At 51.2% G+C, this 15776-nt stretch overlaps 1 protein-coding gene across 2 annotated transcripts in view; it reads left to right on the forward strand.

Annotated features, from left to right (window-relative positions):
* TOX2 (TOX high mobility group box family member 2) overlaps positions 1-15776 on the forward strand; it is a 158759-nt gene that overhangs the window by 22913 nt on the left and 120070 nt on the right. Inside the window, exon 1 of one of the 2 annotated variants that reach the window (XM_055545068.1) lies at positions 10820-10945. The exons of the other annotated variant lie outside the window; for it this stretch is intronic. Within the exon in view, the coding sequence (XP_055401043.1) occupies positions 10820-10945 (126 nt within the window). Of the gene's footprint in view, positions 1-10819; positions 10946-15776 lie in introns of those variants that run through there. 2 annotated transcript variants of the gene reach the window in all.

Here is a 15776-nt window from a genome sequence, read left to right on the forward strand (position 1 = left end):
AGTGTGTGTTGGGGCGGGGGGCTTGCAGTTGCTGATTCCATCCTGGAGCCTTCCTGACCACCTGTTGACATTCGGGGTCCTTGGGGCAGAGGGACCTCTGCATTTGCAGTAGGTGCTTTGTTGGACAGAGGCCAGGCTAAGATGCCGACGTGCTCATGCTCATCTGCGCCCCCATGGACTGCAGCCCGCCAGGCTCCTCTGCCCGTGGGATTCTCCAGGCAAGAACACTGGAGTGGGTTGCCATGCTCTCCTCCAGGGGAGCTTCCCAACGCAGGGATCAAACCCACATGTCCTGCATCTCCTTTATTGGCATGGGGTTATTTTTTTTTACCACCGGGACACTTGGGAAGCCCAAGATGCTGACTGCGGCCCAGGAATCATTCAGGGGTCTCAGAGCTGGTTGCCTTGCCCCGTGATGTGCCCACCTGCATCCTTCCTGAGTGGCCAGTGCCAGGCTGCCTGCTGGTGCCTTGGCGATGAATGGAGGAAGGACCACAGATAATCATCCTAGATGAAGACAGATGTGGGCTTGGGGTGTGTCTGCCTTCAGGGCAGGGGCTCAGTTCTGAATCATCTCCATTTTTCTTCATGCTCTTCACCACAGCCTGAGTTTTCTCCCCTCGTCAGAACTGCCAACATGGAGCTCTTTCCCTCTCATCCTTCAAGCAAGCCTTTCTCTCTTTTTCTCTCTCGATGTTATGTAAGCTACAGTCACAACTTGTCACCAGGCACAAGATATTGATCTGAAACATGGAAACTCTTACTCCACATGGTATGTTGGGGCAAGGTGGCAGAAACAGGTGCCAGTGGAGTAGAGGTGGGGACAGAGGAGGAACTACTATTTATAGAATTTCTATGTGCCAGGCACAGTGTTCCATGACTTATGTATACTGTCTTATTTAACCCTCACCATAGCCCTGCATATTATGTATTGTCACCAGGTCAGGGGACATGTATCAGGTGACACCTGAAGCTCAGAGAGGCTGAGAAACTTGCCCAAGGTCACTCAGCCTGACAGCAGCAGAGGGAATCAGGAACCGGAATCCGTCTGCTCTGAAGTTGTGATCTTTCTTCTGCAGCATGTGTCTACCAAAGAGTCTTTAGCTTCCTCTGGGCAGCTCTTTCACATCCACTCCCTGTTTAGACTCAGTCTACCCCTCCTAGGGAAACTTGGTTTGGGATGTGTCATTCTCACTGCAGAGATGGGCAAATAGGCACAGAGGCAGTGCCCACCTTGTCTAGGCTCAAGACAAAGTCACAGACCAGCAGGGCTCAAACCCGGAGACTTGACCTTCACCTCCCAGCTGCTTTCCACCTCCCAAGAAGCTTTTGTTGTTTTCAGCTTGATGTTGTATTGGTCAGACCTGAGCTCTTTGGTTGTGAGCATATCTTAGCTCCTGTATCAGCTACCTTTTGCTGCATAACAAGTCACCCCAAATTAGTGCTTTAAAACAACCACCATTTTATTTGGTCACAATCTGTGGGTTTGCTGGAGGGCTTTCTGAGCCAGGCTGGCCTCTTCAAGGCTCTGTCCTGCATCTGTGGTCAGTTGGCCGGTCAGTCGGCCGCTGGCTGATTGAGGATCGCCTCACTGATGTATGTGTCTGGCAGTTGATGGGTGGGGGGCCGATTGTTGGGTCAGCTCTTCCCAGAGTCTCTCATCCTCCAGCAAGCTCCCTCTGGCGTCCTCATCTGCTGCTCCCAGGTTGTGAGTGCAGCAAGTGAGACTGTCCTGGGGCAGAAGTGCTTTTCAAGGCTTTGCTTGCGGCACATTTGCTGCCATCTCATTGGCCAAATGGAGTCACATGGTTAAGCCTGCCTTCAAGGCATGCACAGACAGACTCCGGTGCTTAATGGGAGGAGGTGTAACATTACAGTGCAGAGGTTGCATGTGAAACCTGAGACCCTGTGGCATCATTTTAATCCACCACAGCTGCCCACGCTCTTTCAGAACAGCAAACACTTATCAAGTCCCTGCAGTGTGCCAGGCACTGTGCCAGGGACCCCAGCACAAGACAAACCTAGTGCTGCACTTAGGTGGCTTTCAGTCCAGTTAATAAATAATCACATAATGAAACACAATGTGACCATGACAAGTGTGATTAGCAGGGCTGCACGAGTGCTGCCTGACTGGGTAACAGGGAGGGTCAGGGAGGACTTCTGTGACCCTTAAATCGAGACTTGAAGGAGAACTAGGAATTGCTAGATGGTAGGGACTAAGGGGAAGCATTCCAGGTAGGATGGCATGTGCAAAGGCCCTGTGGAGGGAGGAACCTGGCACATTTGAGCTCCCAGTGAAGTGCCAGTTCCCTGGCAGTGTCAGCAGGCTTGGGCTGAGAAAGGAACTGTTGCTTCATAGCTGTCCCACATAACACAGGAGTGGGGACAGACCCTTCCATGGGTGGCCCACTCGCAGGGGCAGCTGGGCTCTGTGGTCTTTGGGAGGAGGGGGGGATTGGTGCTCCAGTGGGCACCCAGGAAATCCCGATGGAAGAGGAGGGATCTGAGCATTGGAAAGAGCAAAGAGACATCAAGGGAAGGATCATAGGCATAAACTGAGGATGTGTGGGGTGCTGGTCAAGTGGGAGGCTTAGATTTAGTTCTGTTGGCCAGCAGTCTTTGAACCATGAACTGAAAATGGTGTGGTCAGATCTGGGGTGGGGACCTGAGTGTTAGGTCCCCCTGGGGAACTCCCTGCTCACTCCTGTGAGCTGCTGTTGATGTCTCTGAGCACTGGATATGGCCCTCTCAAGGCATATCAGGAGGTGCAGTTTTGGGAAAAGGCCTGAGTTTCCTGGGAGTCAGAGTAATGATCATAAATGAACCAGCACACAGCTGGAAAAAATGGGACAGATTAGACAGATCCAAGTTTGAATCCCTGCCTCTCGCTGACCCTGGGCAAGTCACGGCCCAAGCCCAAGCCTTGGTTTTCTCATCTGAAAGTGGGGTTTGGTTCCATCCACCCTGGAGTGGGTGGAGGGGGGACCTGGGGGTGCTGAGTTACCACCAGTGCCTTTGCTTCTGTGCTTGCAGGCTCTAGCCTGTGTGCAGCTGAGGACAGAGCAAGGGACCTCAGTGATTACACGGTCAGAGTGTAGCAAACACGCGTCTTTACCAGGCCTGGATGTCAGGGAAGCTGTCTTTCCCAGAATAAACAGAAACCATGGCAACCGTGTTGTGTCACGTGGGCCAGCAGCCCATCCTGCTGCGGATGGCCAGGGGGAAGGCCTGTCACTGAGTCCGACTAGAGGTGGGGTGACCCGCAAAGACTTCCTTGATCCCCTTCCCTTCTTGAGGTAGGACGGAGAAGTTCTGGAAAGATCAGTCCTGATTCGGGCTTTCTATTCAAACTCAAATTTTATTACTTAATTTTTTTTGTCTTGTTCCAGAAGGCATGTCTTGAATGAGGTAAGTTGGAGCAAACCTCCCTGGCCTCCCCAGCCCTCTGGCATCTGCTGAATGGAGGCCTTGGAAGGGTTTGCCAGGACGATGCTGGAGGTGAGGCGGGCACCACTTGGTTGGCAAATCTACTCGGACAGAGAGGCTACAGGTGCAGTGGGCTCTCCCCTCTCCCCAGACATGCAGTGAGGCGGTGGTTTTAACACTCAGTATATGGAGGGGCTCACCCTCATCCAGGGTTCACAGCTAGTAAGTGGCAGAGCTGGGATTTGAACCTGGCTCTTCATGCTTCAAAACTCATTTCCAGGGACTTCTGTGGCGATCCAGTGGATAAGACTTCGTTACTTTCCAATGCAGGGGGTGCAGGTTCCATCCCTGGTCAGGAAGCTAAGATCCTACATGGCTCACAGCCAAAAAAAAAAAAAAATCCAAAACATAAAACAGAAGCAACACTATAACAAATTCAATAAAGACTTTAAAAGCGGTCCACATTTAAAAAAAAATTGTAAAAAAATTAAGTTAAAAATACCAACAAAACAAAAAACCTCACACTGCCTTTGACTGAATTGGGCACTCAGCCACCAGTGTGGCAGGGAAGAGGCCTGAGTGGGGGTGGGTGGCCTGGGATGCCTGGCCCCAGCACCAAAGGGTCCAGGGCGGTGGTGGAGAGACAGCTGAGGTGGCCTTCATGCGTGTGCGTGTGTGTGTGTGTGTGTGCACTCAGTCATATCTGACTCTTTGCGACCCCATGCACTGGGATCCTCTGTCCATGGAATTATCCCACCAGGCCATTCTGTCCATGGGATTATCCCAGCAAGAATGCTGCAGTGGGTTGCCATTCCCTTCTCCAGGGGATCTTCCCCACCCAGGGATCCGACACGAGTCTCCTGCATTGCAGACAGATTCTTTAAAACTAAGTCACCTGGGAAGCCCTGAGGTGGCCTTGGAAGACCAGGAATGCCTTCCAGTCCTCGTGTTTCTCCCTGGCAGTCTCCCTTTGCATCTCTGGCAGGAGTGAACTTGTGCCCTGACTTCTAGAAGCGCAGCCTTGGCTTGGCCGGGAGTTGGGAGAGGGGTTTCCTGGAGCCCCTGGCTTCTCCTTTTGTGTCTGCAGCCATCCGGACTGGACAGTCGGAGCCCAAGCTCGGCGAACACGTGGTCTCTCGAAACCTCACATCTTTATCTATAAGATGAGGGACTCAGTCTACAGCATCCTGCTGGGAGCATGCACAATAGAGCCCAGAACCTTAGTTCCAGTCCTCTCTGTGACACCTAACTAGCTGTGCACATCCAGTAAGTTACCCAACCTGTACCTCAGTTCATGCCCCTGTAAGATGGGGATACCCTACCTAAGAGGGTTGTCGTGGGGAACACTGTTCGTAAATGTGCGGAAACAGTATCTGGGACAGAGGATGTGCTTTTACTAGTGTTACCTCTTGGGGTTGCTGGGAAGTTGGTGTGGACATAGCAGGACCTGTTGTGCTTGGCAGGAAACAGACGCTCGGACGCTGTTAGCCTTTTGGTTGAGGAAAGGAGGAAGTGGATGGGATCAGTATGGAGGGGACCTGGGTAGACAGACTCCTGGACCATCTGTGGGACCCTGGGTGTCTACCTCTCCATGTCTGGCTTTTGGTGCTTGCTTAACTTCGGTCATTCTTTCACAGGAACACATAGGAAGAGATAAAAGTATATATAATACTTTAGAAAACTGCTACAGATGAACCCATGTGCAAAACAGGAGTAGAGATGCAGACGTAGAAAATGGACATGTGAACAGAGGAGGAGGAAAGGGAGGGTGGGGCAAATTGGGAGACTGAGGCTGACATATGTGCACTGCCATGTCTAGCATAGAGAGCTAGTGGGAAGCTGCTATATTGCACAGGGAGCTCAGCTCAGTGATGACCTAGAGGGCTGGGATGGTGGTGGTGGTGGAGCGGGAGGTCCATGAGGAAGGGGATATATATATCCATGTAGCTGATTCACTTCCTTGAACAGCAGAAACCAACACAACATTGTAAGACACACTCCAATAAAAAGAGAATTAGAGCCAAGGAAAATATAGAATAGAACAAATTCTAAGTGAAAAATGAAAACAGATATGTTGGCTTTGGGTCCTATAGTTAGTGAAATTGGCGTACACATCTGGCTCTCCAGGCTTCCTGGTGGACAAGTAAAAAGGGAAATAGATTTATTCCAGGATTTCTTTATCAGGGGAAGAGGCTTGGCAGCTCCTCAGGTTTAACTGGCATTTGGAACGAAGATAAACCCCTTACCTGCTTTATTGACATTCTCAGGGCTCTGTTTCCCCAGGGAGGGAATGAGCCCCTGCTCTCTGGCCTGTCTGGCTGCTTGTGGGCAAGGGTACGCGAGCACGCCTGGCGTGCAGTGGGCACCTAGAGGGAGTGGTTCTCAGCCCTCTGTCCCATCATAGCAGCACCTCTCAGTGTCTGGGCATAAGTTTGAGGTCAGTACAAAGTCAGCGCACACATACCTGCTCGTGTTCTAGAGCACAGTTCTGCCATCAGAACGCAGTCAGGGGGAGGGTTTTGTGTGTGGGGCATGGAAACTGTTTAATTACAGGACACCCCTGGTGGTCCAGTGGCTGACTCCGCTCCCAGTGCAGGAGGTTCTGGTCAGGGAGCTAGATCCCACGTGCTGCAGGGAAGACCCGGCACGGCCCAATAAATAAGTACATAATAAAAAATAGGTCAGCGGCCAAGGCCAATGGGAGCGTTTATAAAATGAGACTGGCACGTGGCTGGTGCAGAACTCCCACAGGCGAGTCCATGCAGTGGTTGGAGGACCGGCAAGGGCCCAGTGGGTGAAACTGTGCGATCAGACGTGAGTTCAAATGCGGGGAGGGCCGTCGGGATGGAGACGGGGAAGTGGGAGGCAGTTGCAGGGGATGTCGGGAGGCAGGGCAGGGAGCACCCCCACGTGATCAGCGTTTCCAGCGAGGCAGCACGTGGGGTTAAGCAACCACGAACCCTGGTGGTTGTGAGGATCCAGGCAGGACCCCTTAGAGACTCAGAGTGGCTCCAGTTACTTCCCAGGGGCGAGATTTGTTCTACCTCGAAGCAGCTCCATGGCTTCTCAGCACTTGTAGGTGCTGACGGCGGCATCACAATATTGTGAAATTCAGCCGCAAAGCCGACTTCATTACCGGCTTACCTGGCAAGGGAGCGGCCGCCTTAGTTAGCGCCGATGACTGGGTATGACAGAGCTAAAACTGAACTTGGCAATTACCGCTCATGAGCGCGTCTCGGTGCTGTGAAAGGAAGGTTCCATGGAAATCAACCCTGGTAATCACAGGGTTTAAAATTAGTCGGTTACTATTAAGGTTGTTCTGTCAGTGTATGCTTTGGGGTGATGCAGGGGAAAGGGCCATGGAAAGTGGGGTTCTTGCTGTCTTAAGTTACCTTGTGTTCACCTGCACCAGATCTGTTTTTTTCCATTAGTTCTAGGACAAAGGTTTGAGAGACCCCACCCTGTTGTGCTGCCGGGTGGCTGTTTGAAATCCGGGTCCTTTTTAGAGTCCTTTCCTCTTTATTTGCATGAGCTCACACCTCATTCTCAGCTTTTCGGTTTTCTCTTCACCCTGAAGGGGTTTTCCTAACAGCTTTTTGTATCTCCTTGGGATGCTACACAGGCAGCTTTTTTGGATTCCTAGTCCCGGTGGGGCGGGGGGGAAGAAATGATGTGCTATTATTGAAGGTTTCTTTCTGAGCCCTTCATGGAATTATTTTTATGAAGGCTTGGCTTGAAAATTTCCCCTATATGAAAACAATGATTCCGTGTTGCCAGTCAAGAGTGAGGCAGTGAGGGGCTGGTGTGTTCTTGGCTGGGAGAGTCAGATGGAAGGCACAAGCTCGTACAGGGTTCAGTTCTCAGTTGGCTTAGGATGTGGGCCCTGATTCTCGGGAATGGGGAGATGGGAACTCGAGGCAGCTCATTGCTTTCAGTCTCAGTTTCCTCATCTGTAAAATAGGAACCTGGGCTGGGCAGGTGTGAGGCTTCAGTAAGATAATGTAGGGACAGTAGGACCTCAGCACAGGTGCCTGCTGGTATTAACAGTGATGTTTATGGTCCACCGTTTCCATAGGAGACTGCTGCTGTGTACAGAGGTCCTGCGAGAGATTCTTAATGCAGGCTCAGATAGGGTTTAACTTTGTCCAGGTCTTCTCAGCGAGTGGCTCAGCTCGTTAAGAATCTGCCTGCAATACAGGAGACCTGGGTTCGCTCCCTGGGTTGGGAAGATCCCCTGGAGAAGGGAAAGGCTACCCACTCCAGTATTCTGGCCTGGAGAATTCCATGGACTGTATAGTCCATAGGGTCACAAAGAGTCGGACACGACTGAGTGACTTTCACTTCACTTCTCAGCAAGTAAGGACCTGGGTCAGCACTCAGACTCAGGCCATCTGACACCCCCCCATCCCCTTAGAGCCTGGCTTTTGTCCCTGTCCCCACTCTGGGAATAGCTGATCATCAAGGAAAACAAGGCAGCCGGGATGAGCTGCCTGGAGGACTGGGAAGAGAGAAGCATTAGAACAGAACCACCTTTTCCAAAAGGGCTGCAGCCCTTTCACAGGAAGCTGAGTCATCTCTCTTTGTTTTGAACCAGAACCATCGAAAATCTGAAAAATAAAAATAAAACTAAGAAAATGCTGAGTTTCATCATGGTGCAGGGGCCCCTCCCCGGCTCTGCAACATGGGCAGCTGAGCAGAGGATCTTTCGAGCTGGGACCCCCGTCACCCTGCACCGCTGGGCCAAGTACTCAGCGCCAAGCAAAGAGCCCTCCTTCCGGAATCCAGGTGCTGGCGTTCACCTAGCTGAGCTGCCGGTACCCAACCTGCCAGAGGGGCGCTCCTGCCTCACCCAGCACTGTCTGCCCCGTGGGGCTGGGACTCTCAGGGTGAGCGAGTCAGGTTGGGACGCTGCTCTGTCACTGCACACAGGACAGCATGGTCACAACCCCAGCGTTCCTCCTTCCAAGACATCCAGAATCTTCTGTCCTCAGACTCAGCCTCCCTTCCCCCCAACACGTGGTGGAGTTGTGTTTGATGGAGAATGTCAGGACCTCCTGCCTTTATCCCATATCAGCCCCCCTCTTAACATGCTTCCTCCGCTCTCCATGCACCCAAACTTGGCCCCTCCTGCAAATATCAGCCCAAATGACACCTGTTATGTGAAGCCCTCACTCAGCCCATGACCCTGGGCCCTTAGATGTGAGCACTGTCTTCCTTCCACCATAACCTTTCACTACATGTGTGAGCTAGGGTGTCTTTTTTTGTTTTAATTTTAAAAACATTTATTGGTATTTATTTTGGCTGCACTGGGTCTTAGTTGTGGCACGCAGGATCTCTTTTTAGTTGTGTGTGGGATCTAGTTTCCTTGACCAGGGATTGAACTGGGGCCCCTGCATTGGAAGTGCAGAGTCTCAGCCACTGGGCCACCAGGGAAGCCCCTGGGATGTCTTTTTGATGATACCAACAGTGCCCTGCTCACACATTGCCCTGGCGTCTGGAAGCCCGCCCTTCTTGATGTGGGACCTAGGCAGAGGGAGCAGAACACGCTCAATGAGTGAATGGATGAAAACATGATAACTGAGGGGCTTTTACCTTCACTCTCTCTGTGTTCCAGTCAGCTACACCTTTTACTTATCAGCGTCTCTGGTTTCCAGTGACCGAGATTAACATTCAACAAATGTGAGCTTCTTTCCGTAGCAGTGAATGCTGACCGTTTCATAGGTGCCTAGTATTCTACTGTCCAGAGAGTTGTAATTTAACCCCTCTCAGTGGATTTTATTTTTGTTACCATATTCTCAAAAATAATGTTGCAATGAAGAATTGCCTGACAGAGGCAGAAGCAGGACTTCTTTCTCTTTGAAGCCTTTTCTTTCTTTCTTTTTTGAAATTATTTTTATTTACTTATTTATGTCGGCTATGTGGTGCGGCATGTGGGATCTTAGTTCCCCAACCAGGGATCGAACCCGTGCCCCCTGCAGTGGAAGGATGGAGTCCTAACCTCTGGACTGCCAGGGAATTCTCTCTGAAGCCTTTTCTAATCCCCTCAATCCATCCTACTACTGACGTGCTGGGCAGTGACCCCCATTATCATGTGGCAGTTGCTGTTGCCCAGGCCCTTCTCTCTGTCTCATAGTTTATTATTGTGATAAGTAGGGTGATCCCCCAGGACCCCTCTCACTTAGTCCTGGATGCCCTCAGCTCTGTGGTGCTTTCTCAGCAGCCTCTGATGGTTCTGTAATGTCCAAAAGATTAAAATTAGCTTCATACCACCTCCCACACTACATGGTATTTAGTAGACACTGTCATCCCCATTTAACAGATGAAGAAACTGAGGCTCAGGGAAGTTAACTGTTCCAGCAGGCAGCGCAGCAATTCAAACCCAGTTCTGTTTTATTCCAAAGTCCACCTTCTTCACCAAGCCCTAATTTAACCGTGCTTGTATGAATGTCAGTGAGGCTGCTGGGGGATCCATAGTGCTTCGGGCCAGCACTGTCCTAGGCTTAATTCCGCCTTGTGGTGGGTGACCGTGGGCCTTGCTTAGCCTGCTGGTTTCAGAGGAGTGGGAAAGGAACCAGGGAGGCTCTTATGTTTTTGTTTTAAACTACAAATGTAGTACATGCTTGTGGAAAGAAAAAAAAAAAAGAAATAGAAAAAAAAGCAGCAGCTGAAAATACCTCCTTCTCCTACTCCCCAGGTTAAGCACTATTAACAGTTTGGCATCTATTACAGTGCGTATCCAAATACACATGCAATTATGGTTTTTATAAGAAGGGGATCATGTCCTTGACTTTCTCCCAACCGGTTCTGAGTCAGTACCTACACATCTTCCCCATTCCATCATATTCCATAGAATGGATGCCCTTCAGTCGATTCAGCCTGACCCCGCTTTAGACATTTAGGCTGCCTCTAATGCTGCTCTGTAACGAGCTACATCAGTGGGCTTGCATGGTGCACGCAGGTACAGGTATTTCTAAAGAATGGATACTTGGAAGTCTAATTGCCAAATGAAACGGCATGCAAGTTTCACACGTTGACAGGTGCTGCCAAATTGCCTTCTGAAAGCCCTTGCAGTCCAGCACCCGCTCCCAGGGCAGTGGACATAAGTGGGGAAGGCTCTTAAGCCACAAATAATACGGAGCCAGGCTGCCTCCCCTTCCGCTCCATGAGACCTGGCGTGGAGACTGCCGCCAGGAGCTCTGAACGCACAGGCCCAAATTGGGATAGAAGATGGATTTTGATAAAAGAGGTTAAATAACAGGTTTTTCCATTTCACCTTATAGGAATGGGATGGGGGGCGGGGGTGCCGGGCCTCCAGCCAATAGAGGACCAAGAGTTGTCAGGAGGGCTTATAAAGCTTGCTATTTCTGGCATTTTTTCTCTTTCTCTGCTGATTATGCAGCAGAATTGCACAGAGGCTGTCGCGGGCGCGTTCTCTCACTGCCTGGGCTTCTGTGGAATGAGACTCGGGCTCCTTCTACTAACAAGACGCTGGTGCATTGCAGGTGTGTTTCAGCGGAAGGTAAGCAGCCGGCGCCCACCACCTCCTGGGTTAGAGGTGGTCAGGCTGGCACTGCCAGGGTGAAGACAGATGATGTCTGGGTGGGGGCCGGCAGGGATGGACAGGTGTCTGTCACGTTGTAGAATGAAGATGCTTTGGAAGGTCCAGGAGGCCTGCAGTTGACAACTCCTTCCTAAAAAGGAATTCTGGCAGTGGCTGGTACCAGCCCCTGGAGAGCAGGTGTCGGTGCCTAAATGCTCAGAAAGCATTTGTTCTTTCACTTATCCATCCATTTAGCATGCCCTGCAGTAGGCCTGGCCAGGTATGGTGGGGCGATCTGGCTAACTCAGATTGAAACAAGGGTAGAGCTGGCCCATGGCATGGTAGGAGCCCAGCAGGTACCTGGGATGAGGGGTGGGAAGAGCCTTTCAAGGCAGCGGGGGTGAGGGGTAGCCGGGGATGTCACCAGGAGCAAAGTTTGAGCTGCCTCTTCCATTGGATTTAGGAGTTTGTGGAATCAGGAAAAAGCCCTCACCCGTTGTGGTGAGTGCCACCTTTTCCTCTTCTCCATTAACGATTTTGAAAAGATAACCAGTTGAAAGGACAGCAAAAAATGAGAAAAGACACGGTAACAGATTTCAGGGGGAACACATACACATGTAACAGGTGACCGGGAATGTGAGTGCAGAAACCCAACATCCGTGGCATTTTCCCCGCTGTCCCTGGGGAGATCGTCTTTGAGCTAGGAGTTGGCCGAGTTGGAGGTGGGGCTTGTTACACTTGACGGGGCTGCACCCCGCTGAGCAGAGCGAGCGGGAGGCCTGACCTCTTCTGGCGCTCTGATTCATCACAGTCACCGTCAGCGTTGCAAATGCAGCTGTGAGCATGTGCGTCCCAGAAATGGAAGCCCTGTAACACTCTCAGGCCTTCTTTCCTGGGCTCGGAAAATCCCAGGTCAACTGAGACCAAGAAGTGTGTGCTCTGTACTTTCTGCACACTGGGTCTCACAGCAGGCAGTCAGGCTTTGCTCAGCAGGCTTTGGAACCAGCCGTCCATGGAGGAAGTAGCTGTTAAGTGCCCACTGTGTGTCAGGGGCCGATCAGGTACCGGTTGCAAATGTCAGCTCTGCCTCAAATACAGTCTGTGACACTGGACTAGCTTCTTGAGCCTTGCAAGTCTGTCTCCTCATCCACAAAATGGGAACAATGATACCTACGTTTCTGAGTGGTGATGACTCTGTGTGTGTGCGTGCATAGGTGTGTATGACCCAGGGAGCTCTCCCCTTGTGCTTGTAGCCCGAGGCTCTGTGTTCTGGTTCTCTTCTTAGGAAGCTTGAATACAGGGCCACAGTCGTTTTTTGTGGCCCTGGCTGATACAAATTTCTCTATGTCTCTGATCACACCCATGAGCTCTTGACAGGGAGAGGAGTAAATTACAGGGGTTTACTGGCTGTCTTGACACAGAACTGACTCTTATTTTTAACACTTCGTGAAGGCTTACCGAATACCTCACCAGCATTGTAGAATACAATTGGGATCTCAAGACAATAGTCCCCTTAGTAAACCAGTGTTAGCTGAGAACCCTGGGTCAGGGAGGAAGACCTGGGGAGGGAGGGAGGAGAGGTCTTGGAGGAGACGGTGTGGCTGGAGTATCCCCCACACCCCCCCTGAACCGGGAGAACAGAAGCTGAACCCAGTTAAGACTTGGCCGTGAGCTCCCTACTCGCTGTGTGATCTTCAGCACCTTACCTCTCTGAACCAGAGTTTCCTCTCCTACAAAGTGATGGATTGTTAGGAGGATTAAACAAACACTTTGTTGGTGCTCAGTAAATAAAAACACTCGTGTCTCTCTCAAGGAAGGCGCCCTGCAGAGCCTTTGACAGGGTGTGGCACACAACAGGCACCCCTGAAAATTACGGAAAGAACAAAGGTTCCCGGGGAGTGGGAAACCGGAGTCGCCTGTACGTAGCCTGCTAAGTAATTGCTTCGTGATCTGGGGCAAGTTCTCTACCTTTTTTTGGTCCCTGATTCCTTCAGAGAAATAATTTAGGCTGGTCCCAGAAACTCCAGATGCTTTATTTCGTGTTGGAAGTCAGGGTTGTATGGGGACCCTCCAAAAGAGGATGAACTGCGTGTTTGAAGTTAATTTCCTTTTCATGATTAGTGGTACCCACAACGCCTCCTCATGCAGCCACAAACCAGTAATTAATGAAATTAGGGGCAGAGGCAGGGGTGCAGAGTTTCCTGAGCGGGCGCCCCTGTGGCACCCCCTGTGACGGTCTTGGGGGCCCGAGGGCTATCCAGGAGTCATGGTCTCTGTCTAGTCAGGGGGCCTGGCAGGTGTTCACACGTGTGGAACAATGACAAACAAAGTCCTGAACTATCATAGATGGGATTGAATTCCCTAGCTTCTCGCAGACCCTGCGGTGCCGTTTTCCAGGGAGGGTGTGAGGGTCCCCCACTATGGAGTGTCTGTCGAGTTGGACATGAGAATGGGCATAGGTGAGCCTGGATGGGCAGGCTTTGCTCTCATGATTTCTGACTCTGAGACTTCAGGCAACATTCTCACCTTCTACAGGTCTTACAGCTGAGGCGTGGGAACCGCCAGCCACTAAGGACGGGGAAATAGTGTAGAGAGGCAGCCTTGGTTTGCACATCCTCAGAGCCACCAGAAGGTTCATTTGAAGGAGACGGTGGCTCTGAACGGTCCTTATCTTGATGCACGTGCGCCCATCCCCAGACATGCCCGCTCCCGTCACCCCATCCTGGTAAACCTCATGGCCTTCCAGTGCTTGGCTTAAGTCATCCCTGACCCCTCTCTCTGCCTTACTCCCTGATGACTGCACCCCTAGGCCACAGCCACGTCTCCCTGCTTCTCTATCACCTGTGCCTGGGCGACACAGGAGCCTCTACCCAGAGCTCCCTAGCTGCGCCTTCCCTCTTAGAGTCTGCTCTGTTCACAGACTCTCCCCCAGTGCAGTCTCCACGAACAGCTCCTCTGCTTGAATCCTTGGTCACTTGGAGCCACTGGATCTGTTCTGAAATCTTTCATATGCCTGCTAGTGAGGCTGGGGCCCCTGTTGGATCTCAGGCTTTGCAGTCAGAGCTGGTTTCTGCCTCCTCCCTCCCAGGCAGAATCACTGCCCTCCTGCTTCCTAAAGCTCCTCCCCACTAGCCGAGAGAACATGCTTCTTGGTTTTGTGCACCCAGACTCTTTTATCCAGAATATGCTTCCTTTATTCCTCGAACTCCTGCCTATTCTTTTTGTGTTAATAAATTGGCTCAGATGGTTAAAAAAGAAAAAAAAAAACCACTTTCATTGCAGAAGACCTGGGTTTGATCCGTAGGTTGGGAAGATCCCCTGGAGAAGTGAATGGCTACCCACTCCCGTATTCTTGCCTGGAGAACTGGACAGAGGAGCCTGAAGGGGTCCTGATAGGGTCTGATAGGGTCAAAGAGTCAGACACGACTGAGTGACTAACTCACCTTAAAATTAAGTCATTATTTTTGGCTGTGCTGGGTCTTTGTTGCTGTGCGCCTGCTTTCTCTGTTGTGGGGAGTGAGGGCTGCTCTTCACTGCAGTGTGTGGGCTTCTCCTTGCGGTGGCTTCTCTTGTTGCAGAGCAGGGGCTCTAGGTGTGCAGGCTTCAGCAGTTGTGGTGCACGGGCTTCAGTGCTTCTTGGCATGTGGGATCTTCCTGGACCAGGGATCAAACCCGTGTCCCCTGCATTGGCAGGTGGATTCTTAACCACTGGGCCACCAGGCAAGTCCCTCCTTGCCTTTTCCTGCAGACCATGTTGTGGCATCACTGCTCCCTAGAAACCCTCTCTGATTGCCACCTTATCCCAGCCCCAACAGTTTGAGCCAGAGGCCCCTCTCCTGTGCCCACTGTATCACAGTCCTTCCCATCAGTGCAATGATGCTCGGAGGGCATTGAAGGCATGTATGATGTGCCTAGACAGGATATTAAAAAGCAGAGGCATTACTTTTCCAACAAAGGTACATCTAGTCAAAGCTATAGTTTTTCCAGTAGTCATGTATGGATGTGAGGGTTGGACTATAAAGAAAGCTGAGCGCCGAAGAATGGATGCTTTTGAACTGTGGTGTTGGAGAAGACTCCCGAGAGTCCCTAGGACTGCAAGGAGATCCAACCAGTCCATCCTAAAGGAGATCAGGTCTGAATATTCATTGGAAGGACTGAAGTTGAAGCTGAAACTCCAATACTTTGGCCACCTCATGCGAAGAGCTGACTCATTTGAGAAGACCTTGATGCTGGGAAAGATTGAGGGCAGGAGGAGAAGGGGACAACAGAGGATGAGATGGTTGGATGGCATCACCAACTTGATGGACATGAGTTTGAGCAAGCCTCGGGAGTTGGTGATGGACAGGGAAGCCTGGCATGCTGCAGTCCATGGGGTCGCAAAGAGTCGGACATGACTGAGCAACTGAACTGAACTGATGATGTACCTTTATTCTCATACCTTCTATAAGTCTGGATAACACAGACTATCTGCTTGGTAAACATTACTTTAAATAGTAAATGCAGAGAGCCCCTTGCTAATTAACAGCCTTCAGACCTAGACTGACTGGATCAGAATCCTCAGCCTGTGGTTTGACTTGGCTGTGTGACCTCAGACTAGCCACCTAACCTGTCTGAGCTTAGAGGGTCAAGAGGTTGACAGGATGATACCTATAACAAATTCCTACTTCTTTCCCACTTACTGAACAGGAAGTGTCCCCAAAGATACTTGGAACATTTAAACAGCTCCTCCCCTTTGCTCTGAGCAGAGGAAACCCGAAGAGGGGCTGGGCCCAGCAGCCCCTGGCCCCATGCACAGAGGAGCCCTGCCTTG

This window comes from Bubalus kerabau, chromosome 13 (assembly GCF_029407905.1).
Source record: "Bubalus kerabau isolate K-KA32 ecotype Philippines breed swamp buffalo chromosome 13, PCC_UOA_SB_1v2, whole genome shotgun sequence".
Lineage (NCBI taxonomy): Eukaryota > Metazoa > Chordata > Mammalia > Artiodactyla > Bovidae > Bubalus > Bubalus kerabau.